Raw genomic sequence first — 20,355 nt, 5'->3', positions numbered from 1 at the left:
TTTTCAGTGAGAGTCCTGAGGCACTACGAGACCGATGCGTCCAACCACAATCCATGCCCCGTTTAGCATTAGCAAATATGATTATTGAGAATATCTAAGCAGACATGAATGTTTGTTTTTGAAACAAACACGGACATATGTCTGGTACGCGGAAGGAGGGGGGAAAAAAAGACACCAGAATGCACCAGAAATTATTTTAAGGCTCTGTTAAATTCTCATCTTAATATCAAAACAAAAACAAATACAATACACCTTTGTAGCCCGATGTCGCTGAAGCAGAAAACTAGTATAAAATAAAACATCTTCAAACCAGCTACTCACATGGTTAGTGCTCATAAATAGGATTCTATTGGAAAAGAAACAAATTGAAATCCGCTTAACATGTTGCAGCTGAAGTTAGCGTACGACAACAAGCGGCCAAGTTGAAATGACCAAATGTGCCTGATGGATTCACCGGTTGGCCAGCCATCTTGCGTTACCACCCACTAAGCCGCAGGTGTCAAAATCAGGGCCCGGGGGCCAGGTCCGGCCCGCCACATCATTTGATGTGGCCGGCCAAATGCCAATTTTTGAACACTTGATCTGACTTGAGTCACAATGGCCCTCTGACAGAAAGTAGAACAACAATGCGGCCCGTGATAAAAACGAGTTTACTGGCACGTTCTTTTCAGTTTTCCCGTACAAAAAAATTATTGGACGTAATTGGCTGCAAAATATAGTAAATCCAACCGTTGTAAACCAGCATTAACCAATTCAATGTCAGTGACGTATTTTCACTTTTTTTTTTTTATAGAGTCCAGACATTTGATCCCAGATTAATACTTAAATATCTGGAAATGAATGGCCCGAATGTACATTTAAAAATGTGAAAATATGCCCCTGGCATTGAATGGGTGAACAATACTTAGATGACACAACCTGTTGACGCAAACAGCGACGTTTTAAATTCTAAATCCGCGAACCCTGTTTAACACGCGGGGGTTAAAAAAAAAAAAAAAAAAAAAAGCAACAGGATTTGTGACGGCGGCAACGTAAGATGGCTGCCCGCCGGTCATATTTTCATTCACGCGAGCCGGCTTTGGTCCTTGGCAATCCGAGAAAAAAAAAGCGTCCGTACTTGAAAACGAGGCTCCTGTTATCACCTAAAAATGGCCGCCTTAATTTCAATTCAGAGTGCGTGAAAATTGTCAGAAAAGAGAAGTTTTGATACACACAATGTCAACATTTCCTGAAATTAAAAAAAACATCAGATAAAATGAGTATACTGGAAGCGCAACTTAAGTGTGCATGCTTCAAATTCAACACGTTTCCCAAAAAACCACGACCACCATTTTTTCTTTTTCCCGTTTCCTTGAGATCCAGCTTAACGCATTCAATGCCAGGGATGTATCCGCGTTTAAGAGTCTGGATTTTAAGTATTACATCAATACTTAAGGATATTCATTGACAGATACTTAAGAATTAAGTTGACACTTAAGTATCTGGGATCGAATGCCTGGACTCTTAAAAAAAAGAAAAATTGAAAATACGCACGTCCGCACCAACAAGCCACAAGAGCTGCCTCAGCACGACAAGTGCAACTTTTGGAAGCCGGACATTAAAGGTGCGTCCTAAATTCCAAAATGGCTTCCCGTAGTGACCAAACGTAAGTCTGAATAAAAACCAAGAATATAAGGGTGATTAAAGCAGCTTTCAAAAGGAGCCGCGACCTCACAAACACTGCTTATTAAGTACACTAAAAAAAAAGGGGGCGCAATTCAAGAGTAGTGGACTCCGTGTCAAGTCTGTGCGTCCCCTCTTGAAGAAAGAAAGAAAAAAAAAAAAAAACCTTAGCCGCCAGGAAGCGTCAAAGTTAGCAGGGCGGCCATGTTGTGCGAGGCCGCTCGCCAGTCAGGGTCCCCACCCCCGCTTCCCTCTTGGCTCCTGCTGATCCAGGTGAACGCCGCATCTGCCAGCAAAATAACGACAAGTACATTTATTGACTGGTTCACTGCCAGGCGAGCGAAAACGGATCTTTGACAGCCGCCATTGGAAGGGTGAAACAGCTAATAATTTAGTCATCGATTATTTGAGGCAATGACTCACTTTAGTTCCCGAACACACGCATACATTTGCAGAACGGAGCCGGGCCCCGGAGCGTACCTGGCGCTCACTGCACGGCGCAGGCGGTGCAGCACTGCTCCTGCTTCTCGGGTAGCGTGGAATAGTTCATCTGGCGCACGATCTCGGCGAAGAGCTCGTCCACCATGGTCTTGCTCTTGGCCGAGGTCTCGATGAAGGGGCAGCCCCACTCCTGGGCCAGGGCGCGGCCGTCCGAGCCCGCCACCTCGCGCTCCGACTCCAGGTCCACCTTGTTGCCCACCAGGATCAGCGGCACCTTCTCGAAGCGCTTCACGCGCACTATTTGGTCTCGCATGGGCCGGATGTCCTCAAAAAGCCAAGGAAATCAAAATTGGATTGGGAACATTTTGGACCATGTGTTAGTGCAGAATTTTTTTTTTTTTTTTTTTTAAAGACTTGGAGATGTTTGTCTGTTCACCTGTCTCCGGCGTTGTTCCTAATATGATAGCATTAAGCAAGCTGACTTTCATCACGCGGTTGTAAAATTTTGGTGTGACGGTATACTGTTAAAATTCGTACGATAAGCCACTACTTTTTTCTCACATTTTGATCCCTGCGGTTTATAGTCCAGGGCGGCTTATCTGCTTCTTTGTCACGATCCACCAGGGGGGCATTTTCAAGGTAAACAAAGGGAGACAGAAGAAGGATGCTACTTAAGTATTGCGTTTGCATTTTAACTGCTATTTTACTTACCATGAGGTGACACTCCCCAAGAGTAAACACAACCAGATGTATTACTGTTGTGTTGGTTCATTATTATAACAATCTGAGTGTTTTGGTATTGAAAATTTGTTGGCGCTATTTCTGAACATGCAGGCACGTTGAATAAAAAAACGTTTCAAATAAACAGAATAAAAATACCCATGTGTGATATTTGTGCGTAACAAAATCTACATATCGTGGAATTAATGGCTATTAGTTATATGCCACTTGAGAAAATATTTTCCTCAATGGGGACCCCCGAGTTCATTTGAGTTTGACACCCCTGGTTGAAATGGTCTTTGCAGGGGTTCACTGTATCTGACAAAAGTGGGAGTAGTGAAAATAAGAAAGAAACGCTTTTTTTTTGCCTTCCCACTTACCTGGAAGGACTGTTGGTTAACCAGGCTGTAGACCAGGATGAATCCCTGCCCGTTCTTGATGTACAAGTCCCGCATGGAGGCGAACTGCTCGGTGCCCGCCGTGTCCAGGATCTCCAGCACGGACGGCGACGAGTCCACCTCGATCTCCTTCCTGTAGAAGTCCTCGATGGTGGGGTCGTACTTCTCGATGAAGGTGCCGGTGACGAACTGGACGGTGAGCGCCGACTTGCCGACGCCTCCGCTGCCCAGCACCACCACTTTGTACTCCTTCATCACGCCGAGCTAACTTGGAGCGGCTAACGGCTTAGCTTCAAGGCGCCCCCGAACATTTACGGGCCTTCCCCTATCTTCTTTTTTTTTCGCCCAAGTCGAACCGGGACCACCGCCGTCTACTCGGGGATAGAAGCAACTGGCGGGGTCATAACTGCCAGGTGGGAAAAGTCGACGAGTAAAGTTGCTATGCACTCCGCCTGTTAGCTAGCTCGAAGGCGGCTAACTCTTGGCGGCTCCATGGCCGAGCTGGTTAAGGGTTCGACCCGCTTTCCAAGAGGCACCGTTGGGGAAGGCGCCGTCGAGTGAAGCGCATTCTACTAGGCCGTAAGCGTTCGGGCACGAGCAGAGCGGCGCACCGGCGGCGGTGCCCCTCGCCCTGGAGCCTGCGTCCGGCAACCGAGGCCTGCTTCCGTTTCCGGTGCTACCTTCCACCTTTGACCGAATCGCGGTGCGCTGCCTTGGCTCCGGGAGGCAGTGGTCGAAACCTCCGGCTAGAGAAGCCGTTGGTATTTTGGAGCGCTCCTCGCCATGTTTTCGGAGGCCGCCTGGACGTCTGGCTGGAGCCTCTGCCGGCTGGCTGCGGCCGGGAGGCGGGCAGACTGCACCCGGAATGGTCGCCGGCCAATCAGCGCGCGGCTACGCGACACCCCGAAATCACTGAGAGCGGGGGTGACAAGAGCTACATTTACGGGCGTGATCTCAAAGCAGCAGAGAATCAAAGGAACATTATTGTATAACAGGGGTCGTTTTTATCTCGGGTTCTGTTGCATCGTGGCCGAATAACTTTTTGTTGTTGCTCATGTTCACTGGAGCTCATATCGTACGGCTTATTTGGTTCTTCGGCGCAAGCAACATTGTTACGTTGTACATACCAACAGACAAGTTCGCCATCTACTGGACAAACCTCATAATACAGCAAGTATGCAACATTAACTAGCAAGATACCCCAGTGGCCACACAAGAAAATCTCTTCTCAATTTGACCAGGCTATATAATTTAAGGATGGTTTTGTGAAAAATTAAAAAAACGAATAGGACTGCTGCCATTAGTCTACCGTCCATAATCAATAGACAAAACAAATCTTTTTTTCCAAGCAATGTAGTGCAACACTACACTAGCGTTCAATCATCTAGCTTCATCGTGCTACTGCTCATCGTAAAACACTGTGATCACCCTGGAGATGATCCACAAAGGGCGGGGGTTGCCATCGGTTGTCCAACTAGTTAGGACAAGCAGCTTACTGGCTAATGGATCTGAAGATGGGCATCACGGATTTGGAACAAATGCTCAAAAGCCTTTCCGCCTCCTCCCCCGTGTGTGTGCTAGTGTTCATACGAGCGACCTGCAGGGCTGTGAAGCAATTTGTCAGGATGACTCACTCCGACTGGGAGCGACGCTATGGCAACAAGAAGGAACAAAAAAACACACACACACACACACACACACACACACACACACACACAAACAAGAAAACAAAACAAAACCAAAATATCCTCTTTTTTCAGATGTTGTTTTGAGATCATAAACGTCACCGTTGTCCCCTCGTGGCCATTCTAAACAACCAAGGCAGAGGTGTCCAAACTGCAGCCCGGGGGCCCATTTTCGGCCGGCCATCGACATTTTATCAGGCCGCGAGATAGCCCGCAATTGTATCCCAAAAAGGAAATGACACTTCACAAGCGAAAACGCGAAAGAAAAGGACACAAAACTCAGTTACTGTCGTGGTATTTAATGTGTTTCACGGGATTGTTTTATATTTATGTCCGACAAGTGTTTTACATCCAAATATTTACTGTAGTTATGAATTGACTACTGAGCTAGCATAGCATAGGTTAGTGATGGGCTACAACGCGTCTGACTTTCAGTGCTAGAGGAATACAGTCATAGACGACTTCAATTACGCCCTATTCTTTGACATCGATGTAGGCCCTTACTCAAAACACCTTCTGTATATTAACAAGCATTTCGTAAGAAAAAGAAAAAGATGTCGACTGACGTCAAATTTTTAACAATCCACTGGTTGAACATTCGATGCAACTCCTGGCTAGATTTATTCAAAATAAAGATTATTTAGGAGTATAGTTCCATCATATTTACATAAGTGCAAACAAGGTGAAGGTCACACATTCGTAGAGGATCCACATCAGCCAGCACAGCTGGACTCACAAAAAACTGTTCACCCCAAAATCTCTTTACCTCCCCGAAAGACAGAACAACGCTCGACACGGCCAAACCACTTTTTTTTTTTTAAATATCACGTATGTGATGCATTTTCACAAAGCAGGCCTATGTCGCACGGATTAGTTTGAAGTTAGGGACGAAATTTCCGACAGAGAATTTGGCATTTTTACAAAAACGAGGTCTTCGCCTTAATTTTCCCAGAAACCGATTGGAATTGAGTAATGGTGAGCACACCGTGCGCACCATTCAAAGATGAACCTGCCAAAACCTTCAGCACATTTCTATCAAAATTGGGCATTTCAAATTAGAAAATATATCAACAGCTTAATTTTCATCTCCGGGGACATAAGCCTGATGAATAATTTCAACATTTATGTCTCACCAATGACTTCATCATTTCATATCCACATATGTTGTTGATATTTTCACATTTGCAGCTGTTTTTTCCCCAATCAAGTGAAAGCATGAGTACAATTTTATACATATATACTGTTTTTATTGCATTTTTTGCTTGAAGCAGGACACTATATTTTCACCTAGTCATATTGAAGTGAAAAGTATATTGAAAAAAAGTCACTCATTAAGAAAAAATCCAATAATTTGGGACAGATTTCTGTTTTTCAAATGAAAGCTGCAATTTTATGAGGATAAAGTTGTAGGTTTTGACGACGACTACTATTTTTTATGATTCAAGAGGAATCCAACTCAGAATTTTCCCTGGTTTCTGCGCAACATGAATAATGATAGTTATGGAAGTCATACGATGATGCGTGAATCTTTCTTTTCCTGGGCCACGACACAATTAGCATGCGAGCGTTGCCTTTATTCACAAAACGGCGACGCGGTTCATTAAACGTACTAAAATGCGTCGAATCGACACCAAGCGAGACTTTTCCTGACTCAACTCATGCGCGCAATTCCACATTTTCCCTTCAAGGGCGAAGGAATTTGAAAGAGGCACGTTAGAATTTGGATTTGGATGGCGGTCAAACATTCAAGCCGAGCGAGAGGACCAAAAAAAGCGGATCGTTGGAATCCGCTCCGGCATTGCATTTAGTTGCATAAAACGCCAGGCGACTTTGGCCCCACCGCAATGTTTCATCGTAAAGTCACTTTTGTGTCTCTGACACTAAAACGGAGGTCCCCAACCGCATGGGTCGCACCCAAAATAAGGATTTGCTTCATCTTATAACAGTTGATTCATTTGTGCTTTGTTTGGCTGAATCTCTGTTCTCCGGCGCCGCCTCTGGCCGCTGTTCAGATTACATACATTTTGTAGTGAGGAAAGACGACGTGGCTTCAGATGAGAACAGTCACAGTCGTCTGTCTGTGAAATCTGGCCCACAAGTGTACTGTTTTGTAAAAAAATTGTCATTTATGGAAACAGGCGCAAAATAAGTTTGTCGATCCAACAACTTCTGACTGGATAACAAGCTAGCTAATGTTGTATGCGTTTAGCTCGTTAGCATTTTCGTTTGTGCCAGCTATTTCTCTTTGGTATATTATATTAGCGTACGCAAAGGTTTTGCATCGATAAATACTCATTTGCATCTAATTAACGTTTTGTATTGAAATGTATAGCCGGTTCACGGTAAAAATCTCAAGCGTTGACTGTTGCGCGGTGACAAAAAGGTTGGGGACCCCTACACTAAAACAAAGCTTCTTTTTCTTTCTTTTCTCTATCCACAATCCTCACCACAGACATACAAACAAAAGTTGACATAATTTCACCCGTCTGTTCACTTCATTCCCAGTCAGTATTCTACTGTTGTGTATATACTGTAGTAGGATATGTTTATAGATAGACTTTTGATTAACACGTCTTACATGGCTTTTTTTTTTTTTTAACTGTACATAACTACAGTGAAGGCATAAGAATGATGGCAAACTGGTGGGACTGGACAGTTTCAAAGAACAATTCTTGACAACATAAAAGTATACAAAAAAAACAAAAAACAAACTAGGAATTTTGACCTATACCCGATGAGGGAGTGGTGCTCAATTTTTCACTGACAAATGTGATCTATTAACTCATTCAATTGGGGGCCATGTCGGATATCTTTGATAACAGCCAAAAAAAAAACAAAAAACCACAAAATCAGATGAATTGCTGAACATCTAAAATCTCAGATACTAACACTCGTATTTTGAATTAGTTTTGTCTTTGTTTTTTTTTTCAAATGCAATGCATCCTCACGTTTCAGGTTGAATTGATGTGTTTTCTCATGCTGACTATCATTATTTGAATAGTGTTACTTCAGCAGGTCTCATTTATCATCTCATATTTAAAAAAAAAAAAACAGAAAAGAAACATGTCACGTCTCATTCCTGCTGATATCGTATCAGATTGATACCAGTATCGCACAATACACTAGGCTGTAATCGGAAGTGAAAAGGTTGTATTGAGACGGCCCTGCATTCAATGCTTAAAAAAAAAAAAAAAAAAGTACCGCATTTTCATACTGTAAGGCACACCTTCAACGAATGACCGATTTTAAAACCATTTTCATATATAGGGCGCACCGCATTATAAGACACATAGAATAGAAGCTACAGCAGTGGCTGGGCTTGTGTTATGCTTCCTCTAGATGGAGCTGCGCGAAAGGGAATGCTAACAAAACAATCAGATAAGCCAGTCAAACTTTATCCATAAACAATCAGGAATGAAGATGAATTATGGAAAGTACTATCTGAAGAATAGGGGAAAAGTACCTCCATTACATCAAAAGACTGTTTCGATCAATGCCAAGAACAATCGAGAGTTTAAAAGAATAGAATTAGGATTCAATTATACTTTGAACTTACATTTTTGAATGCAATTGCAACCAAAAAGCTTAAAATATATTGTTTTGTTGATTCTTGATTTATTTTACATGATATAATATCAACTGTATCAAAATTAGAGCATATGTTTAAACGGAGTGTTATGAAAATTGTTATGAAAAAAAAACTGGTAAAATTTGAAGACTATACATGGCAATGAAGTCATTTCATTTTTTGTCCTCCAAATATGAAATCTGGCAGTTTATGCGCGGTACAAGGCGCGCCGTATTACTGCCAGCGTTTGAGAAAAATTAAGAGGTTTAGGGCGTGGCTTATAGTGTGGAAAATCCGGTACCTGGCATTGAAGATCCGGACTGAAAAGATGTAAAAATTCATCTTTGACTTTGAATGAGTTAATAAGCTGTAACTGTGTTCCGCTGAACTCGGGACTTCATTCAGCAGAGAATTGAGAACCACTCATACAGAGTAACTGTTCTGATTAAACATTTGGATACATTTCACCATTTAAATGCACTTTTCCGTTTTTTTTTCTTTTCCATTTTTATTTTTTGTACGTAACATAATGTGTGCGTTGCACATGGCGACGAGACAAACGGCAACCAAATCGCTGTTTGCAAGCGTGAGCAAATGATAAGCGTTTGTCCAAGTTTCTCCGACCGCACTTTGACCTGATGCCTTGTGAGGAGTCCCGCCCCATAGAGGGCGCTATTGTCTTCTCTTTGTGTCTTTGCATTTGAAAAGTTGAGCCGGCGACAAGTGCAGCGGGCCCAGTCCATGGTTGAAAATTTCAATTTGTGGGGTCACCGGAGCCAAACTGGGCCGAGTCCCTCGGTCCGCAGCTTGTCGCGCTCTGGCTTCTTGCATACAACTTATAGGTTCCAATTCATTTGCTCTTAATTTGAGAGAGGAAAAAAAAAACATACTCGTCCTGTCACCGCTTGGAAAGATTCAATTCTATTTTGCTGATACCAGCACAAAGTATTGAAATGTCAGGTAGCCGCTGAAGTACCCCCATTTGAGATTGGACAGTTTCATCTTTGTCCAAATCGTGACCCACTTGATGGCTTTTAAGACTTAGATCACTTATTGCACTCCCGTGGTCCCTTAATATAACGCGGTTCACTTTTCGCGGCCGTTTTTGCTGCAATATTTATGTGTACTCCCAGACAGCAAAAGATCTTAAAGGTCAAAATATTGCACAAAAAAAAGCTACCTTGAAGTTACTTTTGCGCAACTTGAGAAGAAGGAACTGGGCCTACTGGATTTGTCAGCGGCTCAGTTAGCATGCACGCGTGGTGCACTTTTAAGGTGTCGGTTCATATGGCTGAGAGGAGGGTGGCGCCCCTAAAGTGGGCCAGGCACACGTTTGTCTTTTTTTGTTTGTGGCGGGGGAGGGGAGGGGGTTACCTTAAGTGGCGTTGGGCGAAAGGCTTACTTGACGGAGGGAGGCGCCATCAGCGCTTTGGCGTCCAACTGGGCGGGGGCGGGGGGGACGCTCAGCAGCTCGCCGGGCTCTACTGGCGGGACAAACGACACAAGACGCCACCGCTGGTTACGCTCGGAATGTTTTGAAGAATATACATGACGATGAAGTTCTTTTATTTTTTGGATGAGATTTTGTATGTATGAGAAACAAAAGGAGAGGGTGCAAACCTGATCGCAGGCGGCGGATCGGGCGAAAGGAAGATCGGCCGACGAGGAGGCGGCGGAGGCGCCGTGCATCATGGCAACTTTTTTTTTTCGGGCCCACGACACCACGGAATGGGAGACGGGGAGGGCAGTAATGAGATGGTTACCGAAGCAACGGGTCAAGATGAACATGCAAACGCAATAAAAGAGGTATTGCGTCATACAATGTGATCAGACAGCTCCATTTGAAAATTGCATTGGAAAAGAACATGGAGATGAAAATTGTCAACTAATGCCTATGTCCTTGACAAAAAAAAAAAAAAAAAAAACTATTTTGCGCACTATAAGTAAAGCTTTACGGACGATAAAAAAAGATGTATGTTTCAAATACATTAGAATCTCAGTTTTCCTTTTCTGAGACAAAAGCCTGATTTTGGAGCTGTAATCAGTTCTGGTTTCTGTCAGAGGGACGGAATAAATTTGAAGTGTGTTAGTCATATACTTGGCTCGTTCTGAAAGTTTTTAAAGATAACTTGCAAGTTTGTTTTTTTAGTCAAATCTGCATTTCATGGACCAAATAAAATGATATGGCGGACTGGATACGCCCCCCCGGCCCACCTGTGTTTAGTTGTACAAAAAGCAATTTTAAAATTCGTATTTTCGTTTTTTTCTGAACAAGAGGCCTATTTTTTTCACATTTTTTTCGCTTTATTTGGACACTAGAACAAAAGGTGCATCGTACCATAGGAAGAATATCAAGGTGGCAAACGTTTGCGAGGAAAACGTAGCAAAGAAAAAATGAGGCTCGGAAGACTTTTGTCAACATCGGCTACGCTGGCACTTGTTGGCTGCTTGAGCTAGCGGCTTCAAATGTCTTCTCTTGTTGAATTTGCGTGTATTTTCCCGCAAAGAGAGTGGGGCACTCACCGGCAGCGGGAACGAAGGGCGGCTGGCAGTGGAAGGCGTCGGGGCCTAAGACGGGCACGCCGCCGTCGCTCTTGTCCACCGCCGCCCGCTTCGGTAGCAGCGAGTGCGCGCTTCCCGCCGGGGCGCCCTGAGACACAGAGCCAAAACACAATCAATCTCACGTTCTTGTGCTACGCTAATGTCGTTAGCCCGTCTATGGCAAAAAGATATGCTTGGGTACAATATTTGCCTGTTGATATCAGCAAATCATCCATTTTGTTGTACTAAAGTTTTGCGTACCTACAATCTAAATACCAAGAAAGTACCGAGCAAGCTAGCTAGCTACTTACTTACCAACCGAGTACCTACCTAGCAACTTATATCTAAATTCCAGGCTAGCTGCTAGCTACACACCAACCTAGAATCTACTTATATACTGTCAAAATTTCCAAGAAACTACCTAGCAAACTAGCTAACTATGCAGCTAGCTACTTACTTAGCAACCTAGTACCTACCTACCTGCTATTTCAATAGGAAGCCGGCGCCTAGCTACCCGGCAATCTATCCGCCAAATAGCTAGCCAGTACCGCGCTAGCTAGATGCGGCGCTAGGTGCGACCTACCAAGGCGGCAGAAACGGCGCCGTGCCCGGCCTTGATCCGGGCCTGCAGGTGAGTGGGAGGATGGAAGAACTTGCACTTGTCCCGGCCGCAGCGACCCTTCACGTAGTCCATGCAGACGATAACGCAGTTCTCGTTGCAGTCCACCATGCCGGCCTCCAGAGGGTGCGCGTAGCGGCAGTCGCTCTCCCCGCGCGTGCAGTTCCCTCGCTGGAACTCGCGGCAGACCTGCGGGGGGCGCCCTCACTTTTCAGCGCGCCGACGGAGGACGGAAAGCGTGCGGCGCGGCCGTACCTCCAGCTTGTCCGAGCGCGCGTGCTTGGGCGCGGCTGTCGGTCCGGTGGGACTTCCGGGGACCAGCAGGGGGGTGCCGGGCAGCAGGTCGGGCATCAAGCCCACGCCCGGGCCCACGTGGCTCAGGTAAGGACTGAAGGCCATACTGGGACCGGTCGCCATGGGGAATGTTGTCTGTGGGTTGCGGAAAATGGCATCAGCGCCACCCAACACTGACTGCGCCTCGACATGAGAGTGCCTGCCCCCCGTTGGTGGGCTGTAGTGCCCCAATGATTTTAGAATCATCATATAATTGACATTGAAATAGAAATGAAGATGACACATGCTCCATGCAAACGCAAACGTCATGTGACCAAATCCCAGCTGTGGTTGGTGGGAAAAAATGCTTTTAAAGATATTATACATTAAAATTAACTTGGCAATCAAAATAATTATACATATAATATCAACTTGTCTAGCTAGTAGCTAGCTCCGGTATTTGCAGTCTACCTACGTATCTATCTATCAATCTATCTTTTTATTTGAATAAGTGTAAAGCTGCGTCCTGAAAGACAAGATGACGTATTCTCTCAAAATTTCCAGCTCCAAAGCGGGCTTGGGCGCCGGCCACCGCGGGACTCACCACGGGCTGCAGCTGCGCGGCGGGCAGCATGAAGTGCATCTGCTGAGCCAACATGGCGGCGGCGGCCTTCTGCTGGATCAGGTTGTTCCTCCCGTTAATCTCCAGCTGAGTTTTGAGGTGCGGAGGAGGGTGCAGGTATTTGCAGTTTTCCCGCGTGCAGCGGCCCTGAAGAAGACCAAAGAGAAAAGGTTGTGTTCGGGCGAGTTGAGTCGCATGGAATCGGAGAGAACTTTTAAAGGTTGTACAAACAAAGACCGAGGAGATAAAGTTGTCCAGTGGAGACAGATGGTCAGATCTCACGCCAAATCATTTTGTGTCGACACAAAGTTCAATAGATAACAAAGTTATTTAACCACTTTCAGCAATGTAAACCGCAATTTTTTTCACGTGCAATCAATATCTTGAAAATAATAATATATATAATATATGTAAATATCTTGTAATTTTTCCACTAGCTGTCGACCGCAAATATAACAAGCAATCAGGGCTCACTTGTTTTCTGGGGTTTGGTCAGGTGACAATCACAAGCTGAGCCGCGACTGGTCGTCAGCCAAGCCCGAGCACAAGCGATGTCATTTTTGAGCGACGAGTGGAAAATGTGTTTTTTGGAAATAAAAACAATGCGGTTAGTGAACAAACTATAAAAAATACATGAACTTTTTACTGGTGTAAATATGTTTTGACTCGAAATACTCTTGCAAACGCAATACACCATTTTTTCTCAAAGTGGTCAAATGATCGCTTGTGTCCCCGAAAGCCCGAGTTAGTCGCATCTCAAAGCAGCGGTGTCCATTTGTGGGCGTGGCCCGGAAGGCGACCTCCTGGCCTCTGGCTGCCCTCGCCGCCAGCGCCGGCGGAAAAAAAAAAACATTCAGGAAGATGAAAGGATCCAATAGCGTGCTGTTGCTAGGCCCCCCCCCCCCCGTCGCCGCTCTGCCTTGGCCATCCCCCTCCCCGCTGCTCTGGAGGATGCGGCGCAGAAAAATGGACGGCTAATTCATTCAAACTTAATAAGCCAAAAGAACGCTCTGGCTGCAGGGAAGCAAAAGCCACACTTGGCAAGCAGGAAATGACTTCATCAGACCCTCCTCCATGATATCGCAAGAAGAGGCAGAGAGGGTCCCCTACAGTAATCTTTATATGTCTCTTTATTTATGTTTTAAAGTTGCAGTTGCTGGCCGTTTGTTTATATTGACTGTGACGCTGATGCCAATTTCCATTAGCCCAACTATGACATTTCACATGAAATATTAGCATTAAGCTAGGAGACGAACTAGCAAGCATTTACTGATGGCTACGGATGCTAAATGAGCTTTGGAAATGAAAGGCTTAGCAGAGGATGACTTTTTTTTAATAAAATTATTGAACGGTCAATCGTATGTGAAATGAATTCGTACAGTATACGGTATGTACATACGTATAGTGCGCAATATATTACAAAAATATCATCAGCTATGATGGACCATGTGATATGCAGACTGTATATAGAATATAATTTTCTGATGTGCATGCACATTGAAGGAGGCTCTCCCTGACTCGTCGGGTGTGAATTCGCTAACGAGCGGAGGTGCGAACGCCGAGACGCACCTGAAGGCGCGGCTTCCTCGGAGGAGCGCCAAAGGAGGAATCTGTTTGACTGCACCGCTCATTATTCGCCCTCACTTCTATTCTTTTCTATGCGGCCCTCGGAGGAACATTTTGGACAGCCGTGATTTGGCTCATTTTCAACTCTTCCATTTTTAAAGTTAGTGTATTTTTCACATGATAATCATCTAGTGGATGCACAATGCAACCCCAGGTACTACTGCGTAGCTTCTATTCTACTGTAGCTTCTGCGCATTATAATGAGGTGCGCCCTATATATACACTGTAAAAGCGGTTTTAAAAAAAGGCCGATCATTGAAGGTGCGCCTTATATCTGGTGCGCCTTATAGTGCGGAAATGATGATAAGTTTGACAGACTTATCTGATTGTTTTGTTATCATTCCCTTTAGCGCAGCTCCATCCAGTGGATTCATAACGTAAGCCCAGCCCCTACTGTAGCTTCAATTCTATGTGCCTTATAATTCGGTGCGTCTCGCAGTGCGGACGATACGGCAGTTTGACCTATTTCCCCGGCTGCCCCCTTACCTTGAGCGAGTCGAAGCAAGCGACGACTCTGCCGTTGTCCACGTGGCAGGCGGGCGGCGGGTGCGCAAACTTGCAGTCGGCGTCCGAGCGCAAGCAGGCGCCTCTCTGGAACTCGCGGCACACTTCTAGGGTCAGCCATTTGGCGTCCCGCCCCGCGCTCACGCCCAGCGCCATGGCGCGCCTCTGAGAAGCGCCCTCGGGGGGACGGGCGCTATATGGGCCGGTCCTGGGAAAGGTGGCGGCTGCGCTCGGGCCGGGCTCAGATAGCAGCCTCGGATGACCATGGGGGAAAACTAAACCGCGTTCACGTCAACATGCTGGAGGCGCGTCGCCTCGTCGCGTCCCGGAAACGAGGTCGGCGTCCTTCAAACGTCCAAGGCAAAAAGGTGCAGCTTGCTCAAATGGAGCCGGGCCACCCTCATCCGGCGTGAAAATCAAAAGCAGACAGCCGACGCCTCCCCCTCACGTCCCCTTTTCTTCCTACTTTGGCATCCTTTCCTCCTTCCGCGTCATCCTCGTCCGCGTGGCTGAAACAGACAATGCATGACAGGAGAAATGTAGCACTGGCAGCTAAAGATTGCGCGGCGCCCAAGGCGGAGGGGAGGGGGGGTGCCGATGAGGACCACGAGGCGGAGGGAAGGAACAACAAACTGGGAGGTGAGGAGACGGGCAATGAACGGGAAAGGCCAAGCCGCTCGATGCCTTCGTTAAACCGTTCAGCGCTAGCATGCACGCGCATACACGCACACACGAACACACACTCACGGCCAGTGAGTGAGAGAGAAAGTGAAAGAGAGAAAGAGAGGGCAGAGAAACATCATGTCGGAGAAAAAAAAAGACACATTTTTCAACGGTTTAAATGTGATGCATTTTCACAAAAGCGGGCTTAGCACGTACGTCTCACACTTTGCATGTTCTCCCCGTGCCCGTGTGGGTACTCCAGTTCCCTCCCACGTTCCCAAGTATATGTATGGGCTTATTTCCAGGTAGCCCATACTAGTATCAAAAACTCTCCTAAAACTGTTTTCCGATCACAAAATTGGAATTACAGCAGAATAGAAAAATGTCATAATGTCATAACATTTTAAGAAAAAAATCATATTCGATGGAGTAAGTGGATCTTTCTTTAAAATGTCAATGTTTTGGGGGGAAAGCTCGTGTTTTAAAAGTATTGGTAGTATGGGTAATTGAGTACTCACTCATACTGGTATCAGCATGAAAAAAAAGAGGTATCGAACATCCCTAAAAATAACTATCGATAAATTTGGTAATAGATTACTTGACAACGAATTACGTGTCCGTTTATTGGCGATGCTGCCTTAAAGTCAAAGACCAAATAGCCCAATTCCAAACCGAACCCAGACGGAATGGAGAACCGCAAATACTCTTCATAAAGACATTTTCATCTTGAAATACTAAAGCAAACTAGTCTAGAAAAGACTCAACAAAGTGCGTCAAGATTTCATCCGTGTTTCTTACCTGTTGGCGTTGCGAACAAGTCTCCTCAAATGGACGCGATCGATCCAAGGTAACCGACTAGCATTTCATCAGCAGCAACAGAACCATCAATTCTCCTCGGCAGCCAGGGGAAAAAAAACAGACAAAATAAAGCTAACAAATTGTTAGCTTTTTCCTTTTTGTTGCGTAGCAAATTAGCAGTGAGTGATGGTAAGTAAACAGACCTGGGAGGGCTGTACAGGCGTGGGAGGGGTCGGGAGGGTTGGGAGGGGCTTGGGGGAGGAGCTGGGGAAAAACGAGACTTGAAGGAACGCGAGACTTCAAAATGACGCTTGTACCTCATGTTTCATGCTCATGACGCATTATTGAAGTCGAGGACAAAATTGTTTTATTTTAATAGTAAGTTTAAAAGAACATAAAAACAAAATCAACGATTGTGGGAATAAATGTTTTAGTACGACGGCGTATTAGGGCAAGAAAAGACACGATTTGACGACATTAAACGTCCACCCTCCATCTGTAAATTTATTATGGCAGAAATTATGTCATTTTATTTACAATACTTTTGAAAAGGATGTCTAGATAGCCTGGAAGAATATTTTGTTTGGCTTTGTCGAAAATAATAGAAAAATGTCATTCTATGTATTTATTAACCTCGTTAATGTTTTTGTCAACATACCACCTTAATTGCTCCAAATTTATTGAACGAAAAGAAGCTTTTAAAGTGATTCATAACGACATTTAACAAGACTTTCTTTCGGATAACAAAAAGCTAAAAAGAAAGAAAAACAAGAGATTAGCGATAAAATAAACGTATCTATATAAATGACATCGAAAAACAATTGTCCATCCTTCTTTCTTGATTTTTTTTAATCCCACACCCATGAATCACAAGAAGATGGATTAGTGAAGAATTTAAAAGGTTGCAATTTGCTAGACTTGCATGCGAAACTGCGCTAAGTGGTCTCTCTCCAGCGGTAAACGTAGGAATTGCAGCATTCTTGAAAGTTGAATGAAAATGTATTCATTAAATACATGTTTTACTAAAGGGTTGATATAATGTAATGATTATTATTTAAATATTGAATGGTAGCCTACCTTTATTTACTGAATTTTGGCACTTTCGGTCCTCCATACAGATATTCTCGAGATGGTTTCAAAACAAGATACGTAATCAAAACAGAACGCACACCTAATAGAGGTAGGATTTCTTTTTTTCCTTTTTTTTTTACCAAAGTGCCCATTGACTTGTAACATATGGTCAAAAGCGTAGTTTTAGTGACTATTTTGTATTCATACGAGACCTTCAATCATCCCGATATTCAACACGTACTAACCGGAACTGCTGTTTCTCCTTCTAACGGATGTTAGCTTGACTGTAAACTTAAGTCAGCTGGTGGTTTGTTTGTTTGTTTTTTTTTCCAGCCTTGTCACTCGGTGGTCAAAGTTCATTTCCAGAGCGGCGACACATCATCATAAACATGCCAGTGAGTTTTCTTGTCCTATTTTTGTTCATTATAACACCCTGGTGGGGCCTTCTTGTTCTGCTTTAGTAGCTAGCGGTGGCGTGTTTGCTAAGCTAGCGATCGATCGTATCCACACGTCACACATATTCAGTGTTTTCGAGGTGTCGCAAATCCCATATGAATGAATCGAAAATGTCGCTATGGATTCAAGTCGCCCTAACTTTAAATGCGAATTCTGTGCTGCTCAAACGCCAAATAGCCAAGTCAGCGCACGTCAGCACGATTACTTTGGTCCATTCAGAACTGGAGGAATTTGTTCGTCACATTCGTCAAAAATGAAGCTTGCTTTTTTTTCTTATTCATTTGTTTTTTTAAACCGTCATTCAAATCATTTGAATTGTTCATAAAACTGTTGGAGATTTTGCACTAAAATTGCAAAATAAATAGATAAATTGTGAAAACGTTACAGCACCATCTGCAATATTTTTTTATTGTTATTTTTTAAACCTGGAAATGCCACGGCAACGAGCCGGAAAGGAAAACACGATTGGAGCAAATGTTTCCACTTCTATGATCAGGAGTTCATGTGCCCTTTGACAGAAACACGAGTTTGCGGTGGCCATGACGTGCGAAGGATGCTCAGGCGCCGTCAACCGAATCCTCAGCAAGTTGCAAGGTGAGCGCAAAACGTTTCGCACAAAAGTTCCCATTATCGGACGTCTTTGTAAAATTTCCTCCTCCGTTTGTTTGGATTAAAGATAGGGCCAACACACATCTATGTAACCGATAAGGAAAGTCTGCACACCCCTGTTGAAACGCTTGGCTTTTGTAATCCAAATAAGGCATGAGTCAGACGGGCAACTTGCACAACTCAATTCAGAACAATGGAAGCAACAGGATTATGTGATTGCTAAAGTCTGCACACTCCTTCTATAATGTAGATGATGCAGATTTGTTTTTCGATCGTTTAAGATGACTCTTTAAGAACTAATATATGTTCTATCGTACATAGTAGAGGTGCCTTTTTTAACACTGCACAATAAGTTATAATGTCATCGTTGGTTGCAGTTTTGAAAGGTTTAGTTGATTTCAATGCAGTCTTCCGGTTGGTGTTTTGGGTTGGCTTTGTGTTGCGCAGACGTCAAGTTTGAAATCGACCTCCCCAACCAGCTGGTGTGGATCGAGTCGGACAAGGACGCCGAGGTTCTGCTGGAGACGCTCAAGAAGTGCGGCAAAGAGGTCACCTACAAGGGCACCAAATAAAAGCAGGTGGCGCCGCCCTCGCTTCATTACTCGGATTTGTTGCGGACCCAAGCGCAAAAGCTTTGCCCGTCCCAGATGCTTTGAACGCTCACTAAAGCACTAACTCATTCAGTGCCACGGATGAAATTTTTCGTCTTTTAAAATAGCAACTATAAGTAATCACCTTCTGGTCAAATACGTTTTTTATGGAGAGGAGCGGTCACTGTAGTGATAGCTGCATTAGATGGTGGCGTTTCCACGCTTATAATGCAGCCATTGTCTACATGCCATCGAAAGTAAGGAATTGAAGGCAATCTTTCATATGATAGCACCCGTATTTACATAGACATAGCACACAATGTTCTGTTGGCCTTGAAAAGGTGAGTGAATGCTAAAAATAATGGCTCCCTAGACGTTTCCTTTTCCAGTAACTCTTGGCACTGAAAGAGTTAAAATACACTTTTTAATGTTCTGTTCATCTGTTACATGTTTGGCTAATGACCATATCAAACTTAACATGATGAAGACATACAATATTCTGCAAAAAGGAGTCACACACACAATTTAGCAGTACTGTATTTTGTATCTTGAAAAGAAAAACATACATATTGGATTTTAGATTATTTTTTCAATTAATTTATTCTCTCATTACTCTTATTCTTTTTATGGTGAGCTTGCACTTGATTCTTCCTGTACTACTGTGGTGCTGTGTTGAACTGGATCAAATCTCATGTGTACCCCCTTGAAGTGCCTTCATGTAGCCACATTTGAGAAACGCTGCATTAGTGCTGTTCTCATTCTCTCATTGTCCAAAAATGCGATAGCATCCATACGCTCACTAACTGCGTCTTTGTGTGTTGTTTGTCAAGGATGACGAAGACGACTTTTTGTGGTGCCAGTTGAAGGAATGAGCGTCAATGGTGGTTGTCGTAGAAGTTACTTTTTTTTTAATTTTAAGATCAAACTTGACTTCCTGGACCTCCTTTGTGCATTCCATGCTAAAGCTGCTGTCAGAGACACCGTTTACATGCTCTTTTTTTAAGTGATCATTTCTACGACTTGATCTGATCTTTCCCTTTGATGCCACAATGAACATCTAACGCTAAAAAGTCACAAAAAAATCACATTCATGTACTTTTGCAATGCAATAAAGTTCTCAACTTCAATTTTCGTTCCTTGCGGTTACTCAAGCCAAACTGGAGCCTCATAAGGTATATGTTTGTATGTTTTTTATATATACACTGTACAGTCTCTCTCTAATCTATCTATTTTTGCAATTACGTTGCTACACCGGCAGATGGCAGCAATACTTTATCAATAATTAGCGTAGCAGATTCCGATCAAATAACGATTCGTTACATTTGATATGAAGTCGTGTTAGTTTTATTTTGTTATTTGCGCGTTGTCGAAAACCGACAACCGTTTTTATTCCGCATTTAAAATGCAATACTGTCCATACTATTACGGGGTTGTTGCCTTTACAGTTCGTCGATGGGCGTCTCCTTTCGCCAAGTGCCGGAAGTGGGTCGAAACGGATGATTGAAGGGG

General features: G+C 44.1%; 3 protein-coding genes across 8 annotated transcripts; 1 reads left to right on the top strand and 2 right to left on the bottom strand.

Annotated features, from left to right (window-relative positions):
- Window positions 1-180: 180 nt before the first annotated feature.
- rap2c (RAP2C, member of RAS oncogene family) lies at window positions 181-4,118 on the bottom strand. The gene is made up of 3 exons (XM_088431980.1): window positions 3,204-4,118; window positions 2,143-2,428; window positions 181-1,948 (listed from the first exon to the last, which is right to left on the bottom strand). Exons 1-2 carry the CDS (start codon window positions 3,474-3,476, stop codon window positions 2,150-2,152), a joined length of 552 nt encoding a protein of 183 aa, XP_088288106.1. The 5' UTR covers window positions 3,477-4,118; the 3' UTR covers window positions 181-1,948; window positions 2,143-2,149.
- Window positions 4,119-5,185: 1,067 nt separating this feature from the next.
- Window positions 5,186-16,336, bottom strand: mbnl3 (muscleblind-like splicing regulator 3). Of its 2 annotated transcripts, none has more exons than XM_088431979.1 (8): window positions 16,121-16,336; window positions 14,642-15,168; window positions 12,512-12,676; window positions 11,890-12,063; window positions 11,599-11,823; window positions 10,998-11,124; window positions 10,095-10,171; window positions 5,186-9,958 (listed from the first exon to the last, which is right to left on the bottom strand). In XM_088431979.1, exons 2-8 carry the CDS (start codon window positions 14,813-14,815, stop codon window positions 9,956-9,958), a joined length of 945 nt encoding a protein of 314 aa, XP_088288105.1. In that variant the 5' UTR covers window positions 14,816-15,168; window positions 16,121-16,336; the 3' UTR covers window positions 5,186-9,955. The 2 variants fall into 2 exon arrangements, with proteins under 2 accessions (XP_088288105.1, XP_088288104.1); XM_088431978.1 differs by having other exon boundaries at window positions 5,186-9,955.
- atox1 (antioxidant 1 copper chaperone) lies at window positions 14,922-19,973 on the top strand. 5 transcript variants are annotated; one of them, XM_088431987.1, is made up of 5 exons: window positions 14,922-15,298; window positions 17,525-17,586; window positions 18,166-18,241; window positions 18,736-18,834; window positions 19,677-19,973. In XM_088431987.1, the coding sequence occupies exons 1-5, from the start codon at window positions 15,181-15,183 to the stop codon at window positions 19,679-19,681; spliced, it is 360 nt and encodes a 119-aa protein (XP_088288113.1). In that variant the 5' UTR covers window positions 14,922-15,180; the 3' UTR covers window positions 19,682-19,973. The 5 variants fall into 5 exon arrangements, with proteins under 5 accessions (XP_088288113.1, XP_088288108.1, XP_088288109.1 ...); XM_088431983.1 differs by having other exon boundaries at window positions 14,937-15,298; window positions 18,736-18,830; XM_088431988.1 differs by lacking the exon at window positions 14,922-15,298 and adding an exon at window positions 17,239-17,300 and having other exon boundaries at window positions 18,704-18,834.
- The last annotated feature ends 382 nt before the right edge of the window (window positions 19,974-20,355 follow it).

The sequence above is a fragment of the Hippichthys cyanospilos genome, chromosome 13 (genome assembly GCF_059441005.1).
Source record: "Hippichthys cyanospilos isolate Australia breed blue-spotted pipefish chromosome 13, RoL_Hcya_1.0, whole genome shotgun sequence".
In the NCBI taxonomy this organism is placed as follows: domain Eukaryota; kingdom Metazoa; phylum Chordata; class Actinopteri; order Syngnathiformes; family Syngnathidae; genus Hippichthys; species Hippichthys cyanospilos.
This window is presented reverse-complemented; position numbering and strand designations above follow the sequence as displayed.